The sequence below is a fragment of the Heterobasidion irregulare genome (assembly GCF_000320585.1).
Source record: "Heterobasidion irregulare TC 32-1 unplaced genomic scaffold scaffold_09, whole genome shotgun sequence".
NCBI lineage: Eukaryota > Fungi > Basidiomycota > Agaricomycetes > Russulales > Bondarzewiaceae > Heterobasidion > Heterobasidion irregulare.
The window spans coordinates 1,979,414-1,996,571 of NW_009258205.1; the positions used below are offsets into that span (position 1 = coordinate 1,979,414).

General features: G+C 54.8%; 7 protein-coding genes across 7 annotated transcripts; 3 read left to right on the top strand and 4 right to left on the bottom strand.

Annotated features, from left to right (window-relative positions):
* Window positions 1–503: 503 nt before the first annotated feature.
* HETIRDRAFT_165604 (uncharacterized protein) lies at window positions 504–4,605 on the bottom strand (the record flags this gene model as incomplete). Its single annotated transcript, XM_009552105.1, has 11 exons — window positions 504–701; window positions 751–938; window positions 994–1,162; window positions 1,216–1,299; window positions 1,343–3,116; window positions 3,174–3,295; window positions 3,354–3,491; window positions 3,549–4,142; window positions 4,205–4,268; window positions 4,318–4,361; window positions 4,414–4,605. 11 exons carry the CDS (start codon window positions 4,603–4,605, stop codon window positions 504–506), a joined length of 3,567 nt encoding a protein of 1,188 aa, XP_009550400.1.
* Window positions 4,606–4,857: 252 nt separating this feature from the next.
* Window positions 4,858–5,613, top strand: HETIRDRAFT_454372 (uncharacterized protein; the record flags this gene model as incomplete). Its single annotated transcript, XM_009552106.1, has 3 exons — window positions 4,858–5,096; window positions 5,206–5,394; window positions 5,448–5,613. 3 exons carry the CDS (start codon window positions 4,858–4,860, stop codon window positions 5,611–5,613), a joined length of 594 nt encoding a protein of 197 aa, XP_009550401.1.
* A 1,971-nt stretch (window positions 5,614–7,584) lies between these two features.
* HETIRDRAFT_454373 (uncharacterized protein) lies at window positions 7,585–8,163 on the bottom strand (the record flags this gene model as incomplete). The annotated part of the gene is made up of 2 exons (XM_009552107.1): window positions 7,585–7,913; window positions 8,019–8,163. 2 exons carry the CDS (start codon window positions 8,161–8,163, stop codon window positions 7,585–7,587), a joined length of 474 nt encoding a protein of 157 aa, XP_009550402.1.
* Window positions 8,164–8,346: 183 nt separating this feature from the next.
* HETIRDRAFT_411410 (uncharacterized protein) lies at window positions 8,347–9,192 on the top strand (the record flags this gene model as incomplete). Its single annotated transcript, XM_009552108.1, has 3 exons — window positions 8,347–8,589; window positions 8,647–8,822; window positions 8,891–9,192. Coding segments are annotated over exons 1-3 (611 nt in total), but the record flags the coding sequence as incomplete, so codon positions are not given.
* A 1,118-nt stretch (window positions 9,193–10,310) lies between these two features.
* Window positions 10,311–11,249, bottom strand: HETIRDRAFT_109030 (uncharacterized protein; the record flags this gene model as incomplete). Its single annotated transcript, XM_009552109.1, has 1 exon — window positions 10,311–11,249. One exon carries the CDS (start codon window positions 11,247–11,249, stop codon window positions 10,311–10,313), a length of 939 nt encoding a protein of 312 aa, XP_009550404.1.
* Window positions 11,250–12,888: 1,639 nt separating this feature from the next.
* HETIRDRAFT_127365 (uncharacterized protein) lies at window positions 12,889–14,062 on the top strand (the record flags this gene model as incomplete). Its single annotated transcript, XM_009552110.1, has 6 exons — window positions 12,889–13,011; window positions 13,072–13,109; window positions 13,162–13,316; window positions 13,384–13,460; window positions 13,519–13,612; window positions 13,668–14,062. The coding sequence occupies 6 exons, from the start codon at window positions 12,889–12,891 to the stop codon at window positions 14,060–14,062; spliced, it is 882 nt and encodes a 293-aa protein (XP_009550405.1).
* Window positions 14,063–16,605: 2,543 nt separating this feature from the next.
* On the bottom strand, window positions 16,606–16,916 carry HETIRDRAFT_18741 (uncharacterized protein; the record flags this gene model as incomplete). Its single annotated transcript, XM_009551330.1, has 3 exons — window positions 16,606–16,628; window positions 16,680–16,793; window positions 16,841–16,916. Coding segments are annotated over 3 exons (213 nt in total), but the record flags the coding sequence as incomplete, so codon positions are not given.
* Between the last annotated feature and the right edge of the window lie 242 nt (window positions 16,917–17,158).

The window sequence follows — 17,158 nt, forward strand, 5'->3', positions numbered from 1 at the left end:
ATTCACGCAAGGCAGTTCAAATAACCGCCGGTGACCAGGTCAAAAAGTACGCCGTCGTCACGATCGCGGAGTATGCCATCGGTTCTCCGTGAACCCCGAGAAACTGTTATACTTGGCGGGCAAGAATGGTTTTACCCTGAGTGTATCACAAGGAAAAGACTTGATTAATGATGATCGGCAACATTCTTGCGGATCGCTGTGTGCCATCGAATCAGCTCAGCTGGGACACCGACGTACCGATGATGATATATGAGATGGCCTGGTCAGTATGGTTCGCTCAGTTCTGGTAGTATCGGGCACCAAGCAAGAGGGTTAAGACTGCGCAATCAATCTGCTGGATGGCGGACCACTTTGTTGCTGATGAACATGACAATGTAGTCGCTAGTCAACACAAAAGGATAAACCAAAATACATAACACGATATCTGGACGACGGAGTAAGTAAGCGCTGAAGAATATATGGCCTAGTGCGGACTGACACACATGTAGTACAGATTGCGTCCGCTACTTGTTGACATGATACTGGGGGTCGTTCCAGAGTAGCTGCTGTGTTAGCGCCCCGGTCAAAAGCACTTCTTGAGAATAAACCGTATGCCCGGCCAGAGCGATAGGTCTCCAAATGGATATATCCTCTAGACATGAGATGGCAAAGTTTTTGCCCTTGCCGCCGATTATACGAGCGGTAGGCGGTTGGATGCGAATCTGATGATCAATCAGACGGTGTTTCTTCGAGATGCAAGACATGACGTACCTGACCACCATGGGCAGCGACGACGTTCTTCAATAATTTCTTGTCGACGTTCACTTTTGGGGTCACGTAGAATACCATCCCCGCAAACAACTTCCCTTTGTTCTCTTTTGCCCGGCGCAGAGCCTGGGAGAGCTTGAAGTTGTATTTCGCCTCGTTTTGAGAATCAACGAGGAAGTACCTATCGGGCGCTGCGATACAGTGGGCTTAGGGTTATGCGCGTTTGCCTACGAGGTGAACGCTCACGTAAGAGTTGTTTTGCCGCCGCCGACGCGAGAGCCCATTTCTCTGTCACGACGCATGGCGCAACAGCCATCGCACACAGGAACTTTTCCGTCCGGCCCAAATTTTTGACCACGAGATACGTACATTCCGAAGGCTTCGAGACCATTTTAGCGCCCAATTTGGTCAACGCCTGCAGTTTCACGGGTGAGCCCGACCAAAGTCAAGTTGAAGCTCTGGACGGACCTTCGTCACTTCCTCTCCGAGCGACAGCTGCGTCACTAACACTCTGACATCGGATTTGTCGGGTGGTTCAGAGCTGCGAATATTCTTTGGATGAGCACGACGACAGATTCTGACGATGGACGTAGACTTGCATAGAATCTTGCCGGCTGACGCTACGCGCGGCATCTTTGGGCACATGCTCACTCTGGGCTGCCTTGTGTTTCCCTTTGCTTTTGGACGGAGCGCTTGCGTCGTCTTCGTCTTCGTCGTCTTCGTCTTCGTCGTCTTCGTTTGATTCGAGGGCGGCCCTGTCCTTCCCTTTCCTCGCCGACGAACTGGCCGTCTGCGTCTTTCGAGCTGGTCGTTCTTCGTCCGAAGGCTCGTGGGTGTGTGCCGGAGCCTTCTTGCTTGATCGGACGGCCTGCCTCCCCTCCCGGGTCACGCGACTCTGACTTTCATCATCATCATCCCCGGCCCTGTTCTTGCCCTTAGCATTCGACGTGCTGACTCTCCGCTTTTTACGACCCCGTTCTCCATCGTCCGCAGATTCTTCCGCCTCCTGCCTAGACTTCATCCGCTTCTTAGCGATGACCCTCTCCGCCACGTCTTCGAGCCCCTTGCCCTTTGCCTTCTGTTCGTCCTCCTCAGTCACTTCCTTCGCCTTGCCTTTGGCATCCCGCGCGACCCCCCCATCGCTTTCGCCTATCGCACGAACGTGCCCCCTCTTCATCTCCTTCTCGAAATTCCTGACGTCGGGCATGATCTCCTCTCTCAACTTGTGCGTAGCCTTGTCCGCCGCCGCCCGCCGCCCGATCGCCCGGCTCGTCGCTGGCGAGTTCTGGATGAGACTGAGATCAGCTGCTGATATTCGGGGCTTAGGCCGCTTCCGCGTCGACGGGCCTGCGGCCTCCTTTTCTGATGTCAAGCCCAGGTCTGGACGTGGTAATTTAGGCCTCGACGAGCTCGGTTCTTTGCCTATGCGGTGTCGGGATCCTGAAAAGAGCGCATCGCCTGTACCTATTGGGGGCAAGAGGACAGACAGTCGTCGTCGCGGCGTCTTGTTTTGTGAGGATTTGGGGGTTGGTGGCGTGCTGGTGGGCAGCTTGGACGACTCGCCGTCCTTCAACAACACTGTCGTATCTTCGATGACCTCGAGTTCGTCGTCAGACCCTCGGGGAGGAATAGGTTCCCGGCGGAGTTTGGTCTTATTGGGCGCATCCTTTGGGCGAGCCACAGGGGCATCGTCGTCTGACCTTGGGTCTCGGTCTCGGTCCTTGCCCTTATGAGCGCTATGAGCGCGCGCAGATACGGGAGGCTTCCGTGCGGTTTTGCCGGGCTCAGGGAGGTTCTTGGGCTCAGCGGGGGCCTCGGGCCTCGAGGAAGGCGGCTGTTCTGGTCGTGGGGTAACTGGGGCCGCTACACTGCTGATGCTTTTTCTGCGTGTGCTGCGTCGGAGCTCACTAGCATTCGAGAGCGTGCGAGGACGGGGCTGGCGACTATTCCCCGCTGCTGGGGGTTCGTCTACTTCCATATCATCAGGCTCGGGTCTTATTGTCTTCGCCTTTTTGCTGATGGGCTCGTCCTCGACGTCCATGCCATCCACCGCCCTCACTGCTTCCTCGACTTCCCGAGCACTGATATTAGAAGGAGGTGGGGGTGGGTTTGTCTCTGCGCCTTCAGAGGAGGCTTGTCTGGCCGCATTCATCTCTTCTTCCACCTCCAACAGACCGTCCAGAACTACCGACCGTCCAATACCGCGTTCGCCCAGCATCTCAGTGAAGTTGATCCCCGGCGTGAAGTTAACGTACTTCTCCTTGCCGACCGTAATATTCTTCCATTGAACAAAGCAATCTTCGAGCCAGAGATGGTTTACAACCGGAATGGACCAGTTTCCGGCCTTGGTAGTTTTATTACCGGCAATGCTGAATGAAGGCACATCGTTAGCGTCCCTACAAGGGTGGGAGGACAGGGAGATTTACAATGCTGCGATGAGTACAGTGTTGCGTCCCGACATGCTGGGAGTGAACGTGGCACCCATGGTCGTGATCAATTTCTTGAGATATTCACGCGACTCTCCGGTGTAGTTCGTGACCGTGATCTCCTGCAGAGTATGCCGGCATGAATATAACTGCATTCTCGCAGAGAGCAGACGTACGCACGTGTGAAGAAAACCCTTCAACAGGTTTCTTGGGGATAGGATAGTGCAACAGTTGAGCCGTCGGCGCAGACACGACTCCCGCAGCCTGGACGTGAAATATCCAAGCGAGCGTTCCAATGAACTTGTTCGCTCTCACAGCCTGGTGGGGCGTTTCAGATGTCACGCCGTGAGCTTGTTGGCTGGGAATAGAACGCACCTTGACATAAGCATGTCCCCACCTATACCTCGCAATGAGTACGTCCGCCTCATCAACCTTGATGTTTTCATTGGTTGCGTCGCTGTTTATGATGACCCCGCCCGCTCGAGTGATACTAGCTTCCATGGCCACCCTTCGCCCTTGAGAGAGACCTAGGTCAGAACAGAGAAGGATGCGTCTGCCCTGCCAAACATTCCCTTTGTCCACGTTCCCCAGACGATGCTCTTGTCCCGGCGACATCAAGGCCGTCCTGTACAGCATCTTTTTGTCACCGGAGATCCTGGCTTTGAGATCTCCCTGACTCGAGGCCCCCACTCCGTCGATACGGGGTCCGGGTTGGAGGATCATGGGCTCAGGCCACTCGTATGGCTTCGTCGCCAAACCGCGCGTGCCAAATCTGACGCTGTCATCGAACCAGTGGGGCGCAAGCACCTTGACACATGTGTCCTTCTGGTAATGCATCGCGGTTTCGTACTTTTCGGAGCCAGGTGCGACGGCAAAGAGGTGGGTCACCTCGCGCGTGAGGCCTGGCCGCCACTGACCACCCAGCGCGGTGATACCAGCGGAGAGCACCTCGGTGTCTGGTGGAGACAGCTGACAGATGATCGCTGCGGGTCGGCCTGAGTGACAAGAATGCGAGAAAGCGGAAGACACACATCAGTTGCGCACGCCACTACGCCCGAGAATAGCATCGCTGGGTCCGGAGAATAGTATTGCGCCCTAAATGGAGCGTACATAAGCGCACATCATCGGACACGACACGACTCACGGTTGTATCTTTCCTAATATCATGGTTCTCTCGAGCCATGTCTCCTAGCGTTCGGTCAGGTCTCTGTGCAAGCCCGGTCAGAAGCAGCGTACGCACAGTAACCACTTTGGCGTTGTCAGGGACACTCTGCCAGCCTTCAAAGTCAAAAGCATTGGTGACGACGTAGTCGGCTTCCGTCAGAGGAGCGAGAGAGGCGCCATTGGCTTGAAGAAGCGTAGAGACATGAAGCTGGCGCTCGGCTGACACAGAGGGAGGGACATGGAATGTGACGCCCTCAAGAAGAGGCATCTATCGCTGTTCGCTCGCTGGATCTGAGCTCACGTTTCAATGCGTCCAAAGGTGATGTTTTACGAAGAAATGAAGGGGCGCACTGTTACCGCTCGATGGTGTAGGCGCAGCTGGTGCTAAACAAAGGCAGCAGGCAGCGGGCGCGCGTCGCGGTCACGCGGTCAACGTATTATGTAAGCTTATAAGTGGCCATCGCGTCACTGTGGCTGCGGCCATATGAGTCACGAACCCCTTCGAACTGACAGACAGCGGATGCGCTGGAAAGGGGCAACGGACATTCGGGTCCTACTTGGACAGCCAGAGCTACTCGTGCACTCGCGGATGCGATTGGTAAAGAGCCCGATATCGCCAGCATGCAGGTTGACTCTCCAACTTGCACCCCACCTGCTCATCAACTTGCAGTTCAACTTCCCCAATGCGTCGCGACGTTCTCACAAGCCCACGGTCATACCCTTCCTCTCTTCGGCCATCCAGGACTGTGAGACCAACACGTGCGCAGCACGTCGCCTGGGCTGGAGCTTTCTTCGCTGTGGGTAGATCTACCTGCTTGCGCCTTCGCCAGTCTGGTAGCCTGCAGCGCCCATGATGCATGCTTCTTAGGCCCCCCAGCCCGCCGTTGCCTTCTTCGTTCCTACGCGCACTGCCGAACGCTTTAGCCTTTACGTTGGATCACGCTCTGTTCGCACCGGGCGCATCAGGGAATCTAGACCAGGCCACCGCCACATACCCGCGAAAGCCGCGTCGGCGGTACCGGCATGGCGCTCGCAGTGCGGCGGCTTGCCAACACAAGTCCGCCGCTGATTTTCACCGTAAGTTCCATCGTAGCTGATTTTCTCTCGTAGAACCGTCCGCTCCAACGCGTGGGCGTGCACCAAAGATGCAGCTATTGCCCCCGCTTCGCCCCCTTCTTCTTACGATCTTACTCAATTACCAAAGCGAGCAACGCGTTCGCGTCTATCCCACCTGCTCGCTGCTCTGACCTTCGAAGAGGGTGTGAACGCACTCTAAATGTATTTCCAGCTGTTGGGGACGAGACGGACCCCACGTTCGAACCAATTCGCGACATTATGGTTCAGGTCAGGCTCCAATAATGTCTGTTCTTTTTTTGTGTGATGGCTGTGCGTTCGCCGAAGCAAGAAGTGGCTTGGCGTTGCATCAGAACACTCGATACGGCGTAGCGTTCAAGCACGTCCCCCCACGCCTCTTGCCATCTTTTCGAACCACCACCGCAACCCGTTCGCGTTTGGGTAGGAACTTCAACCACGGTGTAGACATCGTCATCACCATCATTATCATCATCACCACCACGTATGATGATGATCACTCTTATCAACCTGTTTTTAGCGTTAATCAGCGGCCATTGATGTCGATCTGCTTTCTTTGTGAAGCCCGTGCGCTTTTCATAGGTGAAACCGTCTGCCCATCTCGACCATGCGTGCGCATCTCTTTCGGCTTCTTGACATGCCGCCATGTCTCGCAACAGATCAGCTTCTCTCGTCTCCAGGTATCTTGTTCGATTCTCTTCGAAAAGACGACTGATGCACAGTCGACTCGATGTCATCGACGGTCTGGGTGGAAGCCATCTACGCTAGCGATTGACAGGATTTACATTTCTTCCAGCATCCTCTTCTCGGCCCTGCAGCCTAGAGCGCGCCTGTCCCAACGCGTAGATCACGATGGACGCCGGATAACAGGACTCGCCGCGCACGGCATCGCCAATCACAAGTGTGAGCGCCGTAAAGCCTGATGACGGCAACGCGTGTGCCACGGCCTGATGAGTTGTTGGCGTCGCTGAAAATCGCCGATACGGCGGGTCCGACGTGAGCTTAGCGGACAGGTCTGCGGTGTCATGCATATTTACGGCATGTCCTGCTCGAGTTCGCCCCAACCTCCACGCGCAGAACGGCTGGAAGCCTCGAGTCTGTTGCTCCTAGCCATTACATCACTTTCTGGACAGTGCGTCATTCAGAAGAACAGAAGAGAACCCGGCCGACGCTCGAGGGCTCTCTTCCGATCACAGATGAGTTTCATAATGGACATATGGAATTATGCTGCAGATAGCGCTTTGGGCGCTTTTGGACGAAATGCATGTTGTATGAAGTCACACGTACTACGCGGACGCATCGCGGATAGAGTGGAGATTAGGCAATGAAGCGAGGTGCTAGGGCGAGAGGTTCGACGACGGTGGGCATCGTAGGCCTAACCTACTTGAGGGGGGACACAGCGTTGCCGCAGTCGGCTGCGCGGCGAGGGCACACGGCTCGCTTGCGAGATCCGTTCGCCACGAATATGGCTTTATTGGGGAGATGCACGCTGGTTGGCTGAGAGTAGAGCACCCAAGCGGGAGGTAGGTTCCTAAGAGGCTCCAGCCAGTCGCAGATAAGAACCAAACGGAGACGCCGCGCTGAGACTGGATTGAGCGCTCGATTTGCTGGCGCACTGGGGGACTAGGGCACTACTGTAATACTGTGGGGAGATGTCAAGATTTCGTCCAACGGAAGTTTCATCCATCGATCGAGGACGAGGACCGGCCCTGATTTATTTGGTGGAGCATGGCGACGAGGGAAGGCGACGACGGGCGGTGGTGCTGATGCACCAATCAGGAATGTGCAGGCGGGAAACTTCATCAGATGCAGAATCTGAGGCTGGCGAAACCTAGAAAAATCGAAATCTGGCTCCCAAAAATAGATAACCGCCTGTCTGATGTGGTTACAGCAGGCCGGGGCTGTGAAATGAAAGAATGAGTCTACATTTCCAAAGGAACGCAGAGTCAAGACTCGACGGGAGGCGAGGATCGACGCGACGACGCGACGGATTCACGTGCAGGGGAGAGAGTTTGCAGCGGACGGTTTTCGGTGTTTTTAGGGAGAAAAGAGCGCGAAACTGGGGGAGGCGGAGGATGCCGAGATGCTGTATGAAGCAAGGCCGCAGAGCGACCCGGTGGCGGACGACAGACGACTTGGGCTCTAGTTGACAGATTCAGATTCCGGGTCCCGCGATCTCCGCGACACGTTCCGTCTCGGACTGAGATGAGATCTGGACGGCGAGAACGTGGAGAGCGGCTGCAAGGACGACTCCGCGAGCGCGGTGGTGGAAGGGCGAAGAGCGGCAGGCGGAGGGGGCGAAGGACGCAGAGGGCTCCCGGGGGATGCGGACGAGGGACCGAGGGCAGGGTTGGGAGATCAAGGGGACCCGAGGGGAAGCGCTGGGGGCCGCTAGACCGTGTTGGGAGCTGAGGACGGCCGGGGCGGTCGTAAAAGGCAAGGCAAGGAGGGGGGAAACGAAAAATATGCCGGAGAAAGGGGTGACTGTAACGGTCGAGGAAGGAGCAGGCTGTCACTGGACCGGTGACAGTGGGCCCAGTCTGTTTCTGCAACTGGCTCGGTTCAGCGCGTGCCTTGGCCGCTGCCCACCGCGAGCCCCTATAATGCCCGCTGCTGCAACCCGCGCAACGTCTGTGCGCCCGCGCACGCACGTATCGAGGCAGCAGCTTGGCTCCAGAAACACGCGAACCCGTTCGCCGCGCAGACCACCACACGCCAAACAAGTCGCGCACATCAGCACCCGTGTCGCCCTTCGACCCGCTATCAGTACCTTGTCCTCACGCACGACCCTTTATAGCCTCCCGTCCATCTGGTCTGCGATCTAACTGACACCCGCCCCCGAACCGATCACGACGCAACCGTCCTCCTCCTCTCTCCCTCCTCTGCTCTCCCCCTCCTCCTCCTCCTCCTCCTCTCCCGCCCCCCTCTACGCCCTCTCGCTGTCCCCCCCCTCCACACCCAACCTGTCCCGTCATGAGTCGTTCAGACCACATTCTCGCCCATCACCCTCACCGTACCTCGGCAACTGCCGGCCCCAACAACTCAGACCTAGATGACGCGCCGAGACGGCTCGACCGTGACAGCTCTCTCTCTGGCTCAGACGACAGCTCCTCCGTCCCTCACTCTCCACAAACCCAAAAATTAAGCGCAGACTCTCCAGGTCTGCCCACATGCATTCTCTGTGACCGCTTACTGACTGCGTTTGCCTCGTTCCCAGAGGATGTCCAGTTAACCGCACAGACCCTCAATGCGGACGGCACCCCCAAACGGCCCATGAATGCGTTCATGATATTTGCACGCAGGAGGAGGCCCCAGGTCTCCGCCGCAAATCAAATGATGCGCACTGGAGAAATTAGCAAAATTCTGAGCAGAGAGTGGACTTCAATGGACCTCGTCAGTCACTTCACCTTTCCCACCTCGGGCGCTCATAACCGTTCACCGCTCTTTGTCGCTGCCCTTAGTCCGACAAGCAGTACTATCTTGACCAGGCGAAGCACCTCAAGGACAACTTCAATTCGAAGTACCCCGACTATGTCTACAGGAGACGGCCGAACAATTCCCGTAAGAAGCGCAAGTTGGATGCCACGCTGAACACGCTGCTCGACTCTGGCTCGTCAGCTGATCACCTCGACGATGTCGGCGCGACGCACGGCTTCGACTATGCATCATCCGTCGAAGACGACGGAGCTGTCCACGCGTCTACGCGTGAGATCATAGTGCATTCCCGCAGCAGCAGCCACCAATCCGCTGGCACATCGTTGGTGTACGAGGACTCGATTCTTCCGGCCTCCCATTCGACGTCCGCTCCTTATTCCTATTCTTCCCCCGACTATACGGCTAGTCAGTTTATTCAGCAGAACCCCCGAGTTCATCACGTCTCTCCGGCCCAAGGACGCTCTGAACCCGGGTCTTCTTTGTCCTCGCTCTCGCCCCAACCGCATCTGTCGGAACTCAATCACACGTATTCGTCCAACTCGCATCTCCAGCAGCCGGCACATCCGCAGTCGTCAAATGTTTTCCCTTCGGAGACGATCAGTGGACATGCCGCATATTGGACGAGTGCGATGGGGATGGCTAGAGGTGCTCAATCCCGCAACGCCGGATCGGGCTGGCCTTCTGTCCCGCCGCTGAATACCGCTAGCATTCGTGATCGACCTTTGTCCACGCTGACCGCACCCCAAAGTGACTTATACTCTCCGCCCTCACAGCGCGCATGGTCCAGCACCCACTCGCAGCCTTCCCCAAGCAACTCGAGCGCTTCTTCCCACCTGTCGTCGCAGTCTTCGCATTTTCCCGTCCACGCGCTCTCGTCTTCCAGCTACTACACCACCCAGCCACACTCCCCGGGTACATATCAGAGCTCGACACCGTCCTCGGCTTCGACGCACTCGAGCAGCCCGGAGACCTACTTCGGCTCGTCCAGCCACTTCCAGGGCGGGTCGTTCGGAGCCAGAAGCGCCGGATACGATCAGCCGACGAGCTTTCTGCAGCTGCAGTCATCCGTTCCCCATTCAGCCACCTCGCCCTACCAGCACGGCGCCCATGACCCAGATGCTCAGCTCTCCGCGCGTTCCTCCGCTATCTCTCGCTCCATCTCTGCTGCAGGCACCCTGTCAGCCAGTTCGCTGTCCCAGAATATGCACGCCATGGCAGCCTCCGCACATCCTCCAGGCCCTTACTCCACGAGCTCTCAGGTGAGCTACTGGGACCGCAACAAGGTGGATGGGCACTGACAGCCCAGCCTCAAAGTCCATGCATCCGCCTGCGCGGACGTTATTTTCTGTGCATATATTTTTTACGGGTATACTGGCCTGTCTTTATTGTTCCGTCTTGATTCCCTTATCTTGCAGTGACCTTGTGTATCGAAGAAGTCAAAGTATCTTACGTTCCTACATAATTCGTTGCTCTCGTGTCGTCCAGTCTCATGTCACCGTTTCGTTGTCCAGCTATCATCATCCCAGTTTGTCTGTCTTGCTCGACCCGGGCCCCGTCGACTGTTGTATTTCTGTCCTCCGCTATAGCCATGCCATCCGTACAGTACCCGCGCCGTATACATACTCCCAGTGCCCTACGAGCCGATTTGCTATTTTTTTCTTCCCTCTGGCCATCGACGAAGAATGAGTTTTTCGGCTGAGCAACTTCTGCGGACGCCTGGCTTGGCATCCGAGTTCGGTGTTCTATCGGTGTCAACACGGGCGAACAGAATTGGAAATCGATCTTCACTCGCGAACCCATGGTAAGGTACGCAGATCTATTTCGGCCACGGTGCAGGGTACACGACGTCTCGCTCACAGCGGGCAGTGGATTGCTTTCGCAGGCCTGTGCATTCTCCATGCGAGCCTCCTCGCCCGACGAAAAGCACATAGACTCCGACTCCGACCGCCTGAGAGTCGAAGGGCACGCCTGGTAAGATAGTTTGGGCCTCGAGAAGTCGACATCGCTCCGATTCCGCGACCGTTGCGCCCACCGCGCCGACGCTGACGTCTGCGGCGCCAAGCCAAACCTTGGTGGGTTTCGAGACGTGGCGTCGCCAGCAACGCCTGACAGACAGGCTAGGGCGCCTGGGCGATGAGCGATGAGCACACGCCGTGGGCGCGACTGCGAACCCAGGGGCACACTGTCACCCACACCGCCCTTCGTGCAGTGTTCCGTGCAGATTTCCATCGACAGAAGACCCGTCGGAAGTCGGAAGTCGGGCGGGGCGGGACCCGTGACATGAAGGTGAGGACGTGCGTGCGCCACCGCATCAGGGCGTGCGGGGCTCTGCGGGGCTTCGACTTCGCCCCCCTGTGAGAATAGATGCAGGGCTCCGGGCCACATGGCAAGCAGCGCGAAGCTGGTCCTGATGCTCAAGCACGCAGCGGTGCGATGAGAGAAACAGAAGAAAAACGAAAGGAAGCACAGCCGGGTCCCGCGACGTATCGTGTTCTTCACGTGAGCCCGTACCTCGGTGTGTGCGCAGGCGGCTCCCAAGCCTGGACTCTCGAGGGAAGATGGTGCCACCTATGTTCAGCGCTCGCGCACGCAGGTTGAACAAACTTCGGGGTTTGCGGAAAAAGCTGGCATTTGCAAATCAGATATTTGCTCTGCTCGCCTTCGTGGAACACACTTTTAGACTGAATGGGCGCAGGAGGGTGAGGGAGGATGAGTCACCCAAGCCAGGACAGGGGCGTGAAGCAAGAAAGTCCATTGGAGGAGCGCAGAGACGTTCTGCGTGAGTGTCAGGTCAGGGCACGGGGTAAGAACGAGAGAGAGTAACAAGGTTTTGGAGCAGGCGTCGCGTTCTGAGGTAAGAGAAGTGAGCTAGGCGGTCAGGAGATTTCACCACGACGGTGAGCGCATTACGTGTGAGTGTTCAACCGGACACATTGAGGGAACAGTGCGCACACAGGCGCACACCCAGTTGGAAAACGTTCGTGAACGACTAGAACACGGTATGAGCCTCAAAAGAGTTTAGGTTGACACGGGGTTATAGGCATCACGAGAAACATTTGCCTCGCAACTTACCTATCTAGGCCAACAGCTAAATCTGCGTTAGGGGGACGGAACTCCCAATGGAGTTGAGCCCCGACGAAATCGAGGATATGCGAGTCACAGTATAAGCCACACTAAAATATATTTCCTCGAAGGTCGCGTGTCTATTTGGCCGTTGGCGTTGTGTGAGAGTTCTGATTCTGCTGGGAAACTGGGCGCGGAGATCGCCTGTCAGATTGATTGCTGGCCAGGAATAAGTTTGCCCCATCGGAGTGCTCGGACTCGGGGAGCCATGTCCTTTAGGGATTAAAGATGGTCGGCTGTTTGCACGGGGTTCTCGGCGTGCAGCTTGCAGTCAGTTTCGACGTGGTCAGTCATCTCACGCCTCAGTAGGACCGATAGCGTCTCGAACGAAGAGTTTATGACATAGAAACGCAGAACAACGAGCTGGAAATTAAACGTATCATGAATCTCCTTTGGCTCGATCGGACATTGTGGAAGCTATCATATACATAGCACCCGTACATGCGGCAGCGAATCAGAAAACCTTGCGATTTACGTCAGACTTGAAGTGCGTACTTATCTTCTGCGGCATCAGTACGGAACAGGCCAATACCCGTGAGTACTGTGAGTGACCTTGAGCTTTCTGGTGAAAGCAACACACCGCCGTCGAACACGACAGCTCCATGATGTTGAGAGACTAGCAGGTCATCACGACATAGCGTCTATCGCTGCGGCGTCCTGAAGATTCAAGCTTCAAGTGTGAGAAAGCTTAGGGGCCTGCAAAAGCCTACAGGAGCCTCAGATGCATGAACGAAAAACGAACAGAAATGAAATGTGTCAAGGAGAAAGTATCACGTGCTGACGCGATCCCCGTGCTCGGGAAGTGATCGCGCCGACGCCGGATACCCCACGTCGAGGATCGACTATGAATTCCTCTCAAACGACCATTACTTCCAAGTTCCAACCCACTCGACCTAAAACAATGGCACCCTTTCACCCCGTGACCGACTCTACTCAGGTCTTCAAGCAGAATATCTTCGATGGCAAGGTGCTGTTCTGCACTGGAGGAGGTTCAGGCATCTGTCGCGCAATGACGGAGGCTGTGGTGCGGTTCTAGCTTGCATCATTATTGAAAGTTTTTCTTAGTTATTCCGGAATTTATCAGATGCGTCACGGTGCAAGTGCGACCATAGTTGGCAGAAAGTACGTGTTCGTGCTCACTTGACGGCTGAGATATGACTGACTGCCAATGTAGCCTGGAACGCCTCACTCAAGCCTCGAAGGAGTTGTCCGACGCTACTGGTAGAGCATGCCTTCCAGCTCAAGCCGACGTTAGACAACCAAAGCAGCTGCAAGAAGCTGTCAGGAAGACGATCGAAAGGTTCGGAAGAATTGATTATGTTATTTGCGGTAAGTGCAGTCTAGCCTCCGAACACCGCTCCAACCATTCTGACATGTTGTATGAATCAAAATGTAGGCGCAGCCGGGAACTTTCTCGCGCCTATCTCAGGTTTATCTGAGAACGCCTTCAGGACTGTGATAGAGATCGACACAGTAAGATTCGTGATAGTCTTGACCTTGATACACATCCCAATGAATTGCGACCGTATAGCTCGGAACGTATCACACAATCAAGGCTACCTTGCCTCACGTGAGGTCATCCAAGGGCTCTTACATTCATGTCAGCGCCACTCTCCATTACCGCGGTCCGTGTCCATTCAAACGCCGATATTCTGCCATGTAATTGATATTCGACTCCAGCTACACCCTACCAGGTCCACGTGTCCGCAGCAAAGGCGGCAGTAGATGCAACGTCTGCTGTACTTGCTGTCGAAGAAGGCCCTCATGGAATCCGTTCCAATGTCATTGCCCCTGGTCCTATCGGTGGCACGGAGGGCATGGATCGCCTTTCTGCCAAAGGGTCGGGATCTCAAGAAGCTCACGCGGCGTCGATGGTGCCCACAGGTCGCATGGGAGACGTCAAAGACTGTGCTAATGCAGCAGTATTTCTGTTCAGCGATGCAGCTAGCTTTATAAACGGACAGATCATCGTCGTCGACGGTGGCTCTGAGCATGTAAGGTCTCTGACGCTGCCTTATCCTCAGAGTGTTCTGGATCCTGCTTCCATCAGGGACTCTATCAAACCTCGTCTTTGAGCACTTTACATTGTATTATAGTCACTGTATATTATCGAACACGAGCTGATGCGTCCCGTGAGATTGTGGCAAAATGAATTAATCAAAAAGAATCACACTCAGTCTCTCTCGATCTAGGGCTCAACTTACTTGAAGTCGGCTGAAAGTCAGATTGCCTCTGGAAGGACAGATGCATTGGTGAGATATTGTAGACTCGTACAAACGATGTTTGAGCGGTGCGGCGGGCGTACGACAGCATCTCGCTGTTTCAATTTCGATCGTGAGTGCCTCATCAATGCATCAAGCACGATCGAAGTAGGAATCCTGTTATTGGATCTCCACCACGGAAGAGGCCGCAAAAGCAAGGCAAAACACTTAGCCCATGTTGGCATGCGTTTGAGAGCGCCCATGCCCCGTCACCGCAGAATTAGCTATCTGGTACCGGTGCATGTGTGCGAAGACACAAAGGGAGGCGCAGTGAGAACAGCGGTGTCCCGAAACGAGATAGGGAACTTGCCGACCATTGCGCAAGCTACCCAAGAATTCGGTGGACGAGGAGGGATACATAGACCCATATAGATTCTGGGAGTCTTTCAGGGTGGGACGTAATTGGGATGATTCTTGTAAGGAAAAAGGAGAACCGAACCATCATACCAGGGGACGACTGCGGAGACGATCACCATTACCAGTCGTCGGGACCTCGAGTAAGCTGCAGTTGGCTCGGCGGAATTATCGGCAGACTCTCTCGTGGAAGGGGTGGCGAGATGCGTGAAACGCGCCGGCACTAACCGAAAGAAAAGAAGAAAAGAGGTGTCGGCCGGATCTGGTGGGCAAGCGATCGCGAGAGAAACAAAAAGAACGAACGTCGTAGGATGGAGAGATTTTGAAGGGAATACCGACGGGACCAGCCGCTATCAGTTAGATCTTGAAATCTGATTGTTAGTCACGACTAAACCCAAGCAGAATAGTGATTGATCAGTCGTGCAGTCAATTCCCGGGAGGGACAAGTGGGATCTATTGCATGCCGTCTACTCACCTCAGCACGTGCCTCAAATTTCATGACTGGATCTAGGATACGGCAATGAAAATCGATGAGTAAGTTCGCCCTTTGCCCCATTCGAAGATCGTCGAGCCCTCTCGGCACAGGGAGATCAACGCATCTTGGAACCTATACGAGATCTCAAAAAATCGAGGTTGGCGAGGGGAAATATCGGGATACCGAGACATCGCAGATTACATGGAGTTGAAAGCGTATTAAAATAAAGACGCATCAACCTCGCCGCCGGTCAAATGCGTGAAATGGGGGGCGACTGCCAACGAACAACACTGATCAGCCCTGTACTAAGGAAAGATGAGGCTCTTACTACGTTTTCACAGAAGCGATTCCCGAGGTTATACCGATATGGCATAGCGAAAACATAATGTTCACGCAATCAGAAGATGGTGCATTGCTGTAAGCCCGGAGAAAACGCACCCACGACAGATGCCTTGATGATTTAGCGAGATATAGACAAGTCCTTCAGCCCTAGGGATGGAGGGATGAGGCCCACAGTCCTAAGAGGGAACGATTGCCATAGCGGCATTACCAAGCCTGTTTAGAAAAATCGAATCGAGAAATGATCTAACAGGATCTGACTGACCTCTTGCAAGTCGGAGTATGGCGATGACTCAATGATCGCCGTGATCTGATTCGTCCAACAAGATGTGACGCACCAACGCCAATGGTCACGCATACGAAATCGTAATTCTTTCTTTCCACCACCAGAACTGGCAAGTCTACTTGGTGGATCATGCGTATGCATGGTGAGCTCTCCGTATGTACAAATCAACTCAGCTGTGTAGGAAAAAATACGAGTCAACTGTCATTATTTCTCTCGAGCTTCACGCCAATGCACTTCCTTTTATTCACCAAGTCGACCGTGGACTTTTGGCCCATAGGAGTACGTCCTGTCGGGCCTATCTCAGTGTGCCAAGCGAGGACTCGCTATCGGCCTAGTGGATTCAAGGAGATCCAACTCCAGGCTACTGTAGATATGTTCATACCTGAACGGCGTCCCGACTTGAGCTAAGCTTCTTGAAATTTGGGGTACCTAGGTCTGGTCAAACCCATGCGGTCTATGCTTGGTGCTATGCCCATCGTCGGTGAATTGGTTTATACTGAAGCATACACATGAGGCCAGGACACTCCACTTGACGATTCGCGACCAGCAAAAAATATTCGACTGCGACGGCTATTAGCTCACGAGACATCTCAGCGACATCCTAGTGCCAGATCTGATCGCACGGCAAGTCATCGAGTGGGCCTAATTTTATTCTGATGCTCTGCAATTGATTGCAATGGACTGATTCCTCGTGTAAAGGAGCGGGCGTCATGCAGTCTTGATTAGTGGTACTACAACTGTGGAAGAAGAGAATGATGTACCAGTTTGGGGTCATGTAAAGGCAAGAGTAACTTGGAGCCCGTTGATAGTACATGATCGAGACGTGTGGATGGAACAAATGAAGAACAGAGCAGCTGATCGCAAGGGTATCAAACAGCAGGGGATATGAGGTTGTCATAGTGGCTCGGCAGCCGATATGTATAGCACTTCAGGGACCTAATTTAGCAACGCATGAACGCCACAAGATTAACACTCACCATTGTTGCCTCGAATGAATGCGTCACCGTAGCGGTTGGTAACTACTCCATTGACGTGCTCCTCCGTCTGCTCAAGGGCGATGTTCATATAACCGTCAAGGCATGAGAGGACTCCTGGATGGCGATTGGTACGAGATCGTGAAAGAACAGGAAGTGCGTACCGCGATAATCGACACCAGAAGTGAGGCGTACAACGACGCGTTTGCCGACGACGCCTTTCAGAAATTCTGTGGGTGATCCCGACGGGCCTATAGGAGGGGGAGGGGGAGGAGTAGATTCGGCAGGCGGAGGGGGCGGTGGAGAGCTGTCCATGTGTGTGGTTGTGACAAGTTACGAAAGAGCCAAAAAAAGAAATGCAAAACCCTAACCACACTACGTCATAGTTTATCCTTCCGAACCCGACCATGCGCGGCCGCGGCGGGGAGGCGACGGTCGAGAGGTTGAGACATGATAAAAAGTCTTCTTTTCTTTATCCCTCA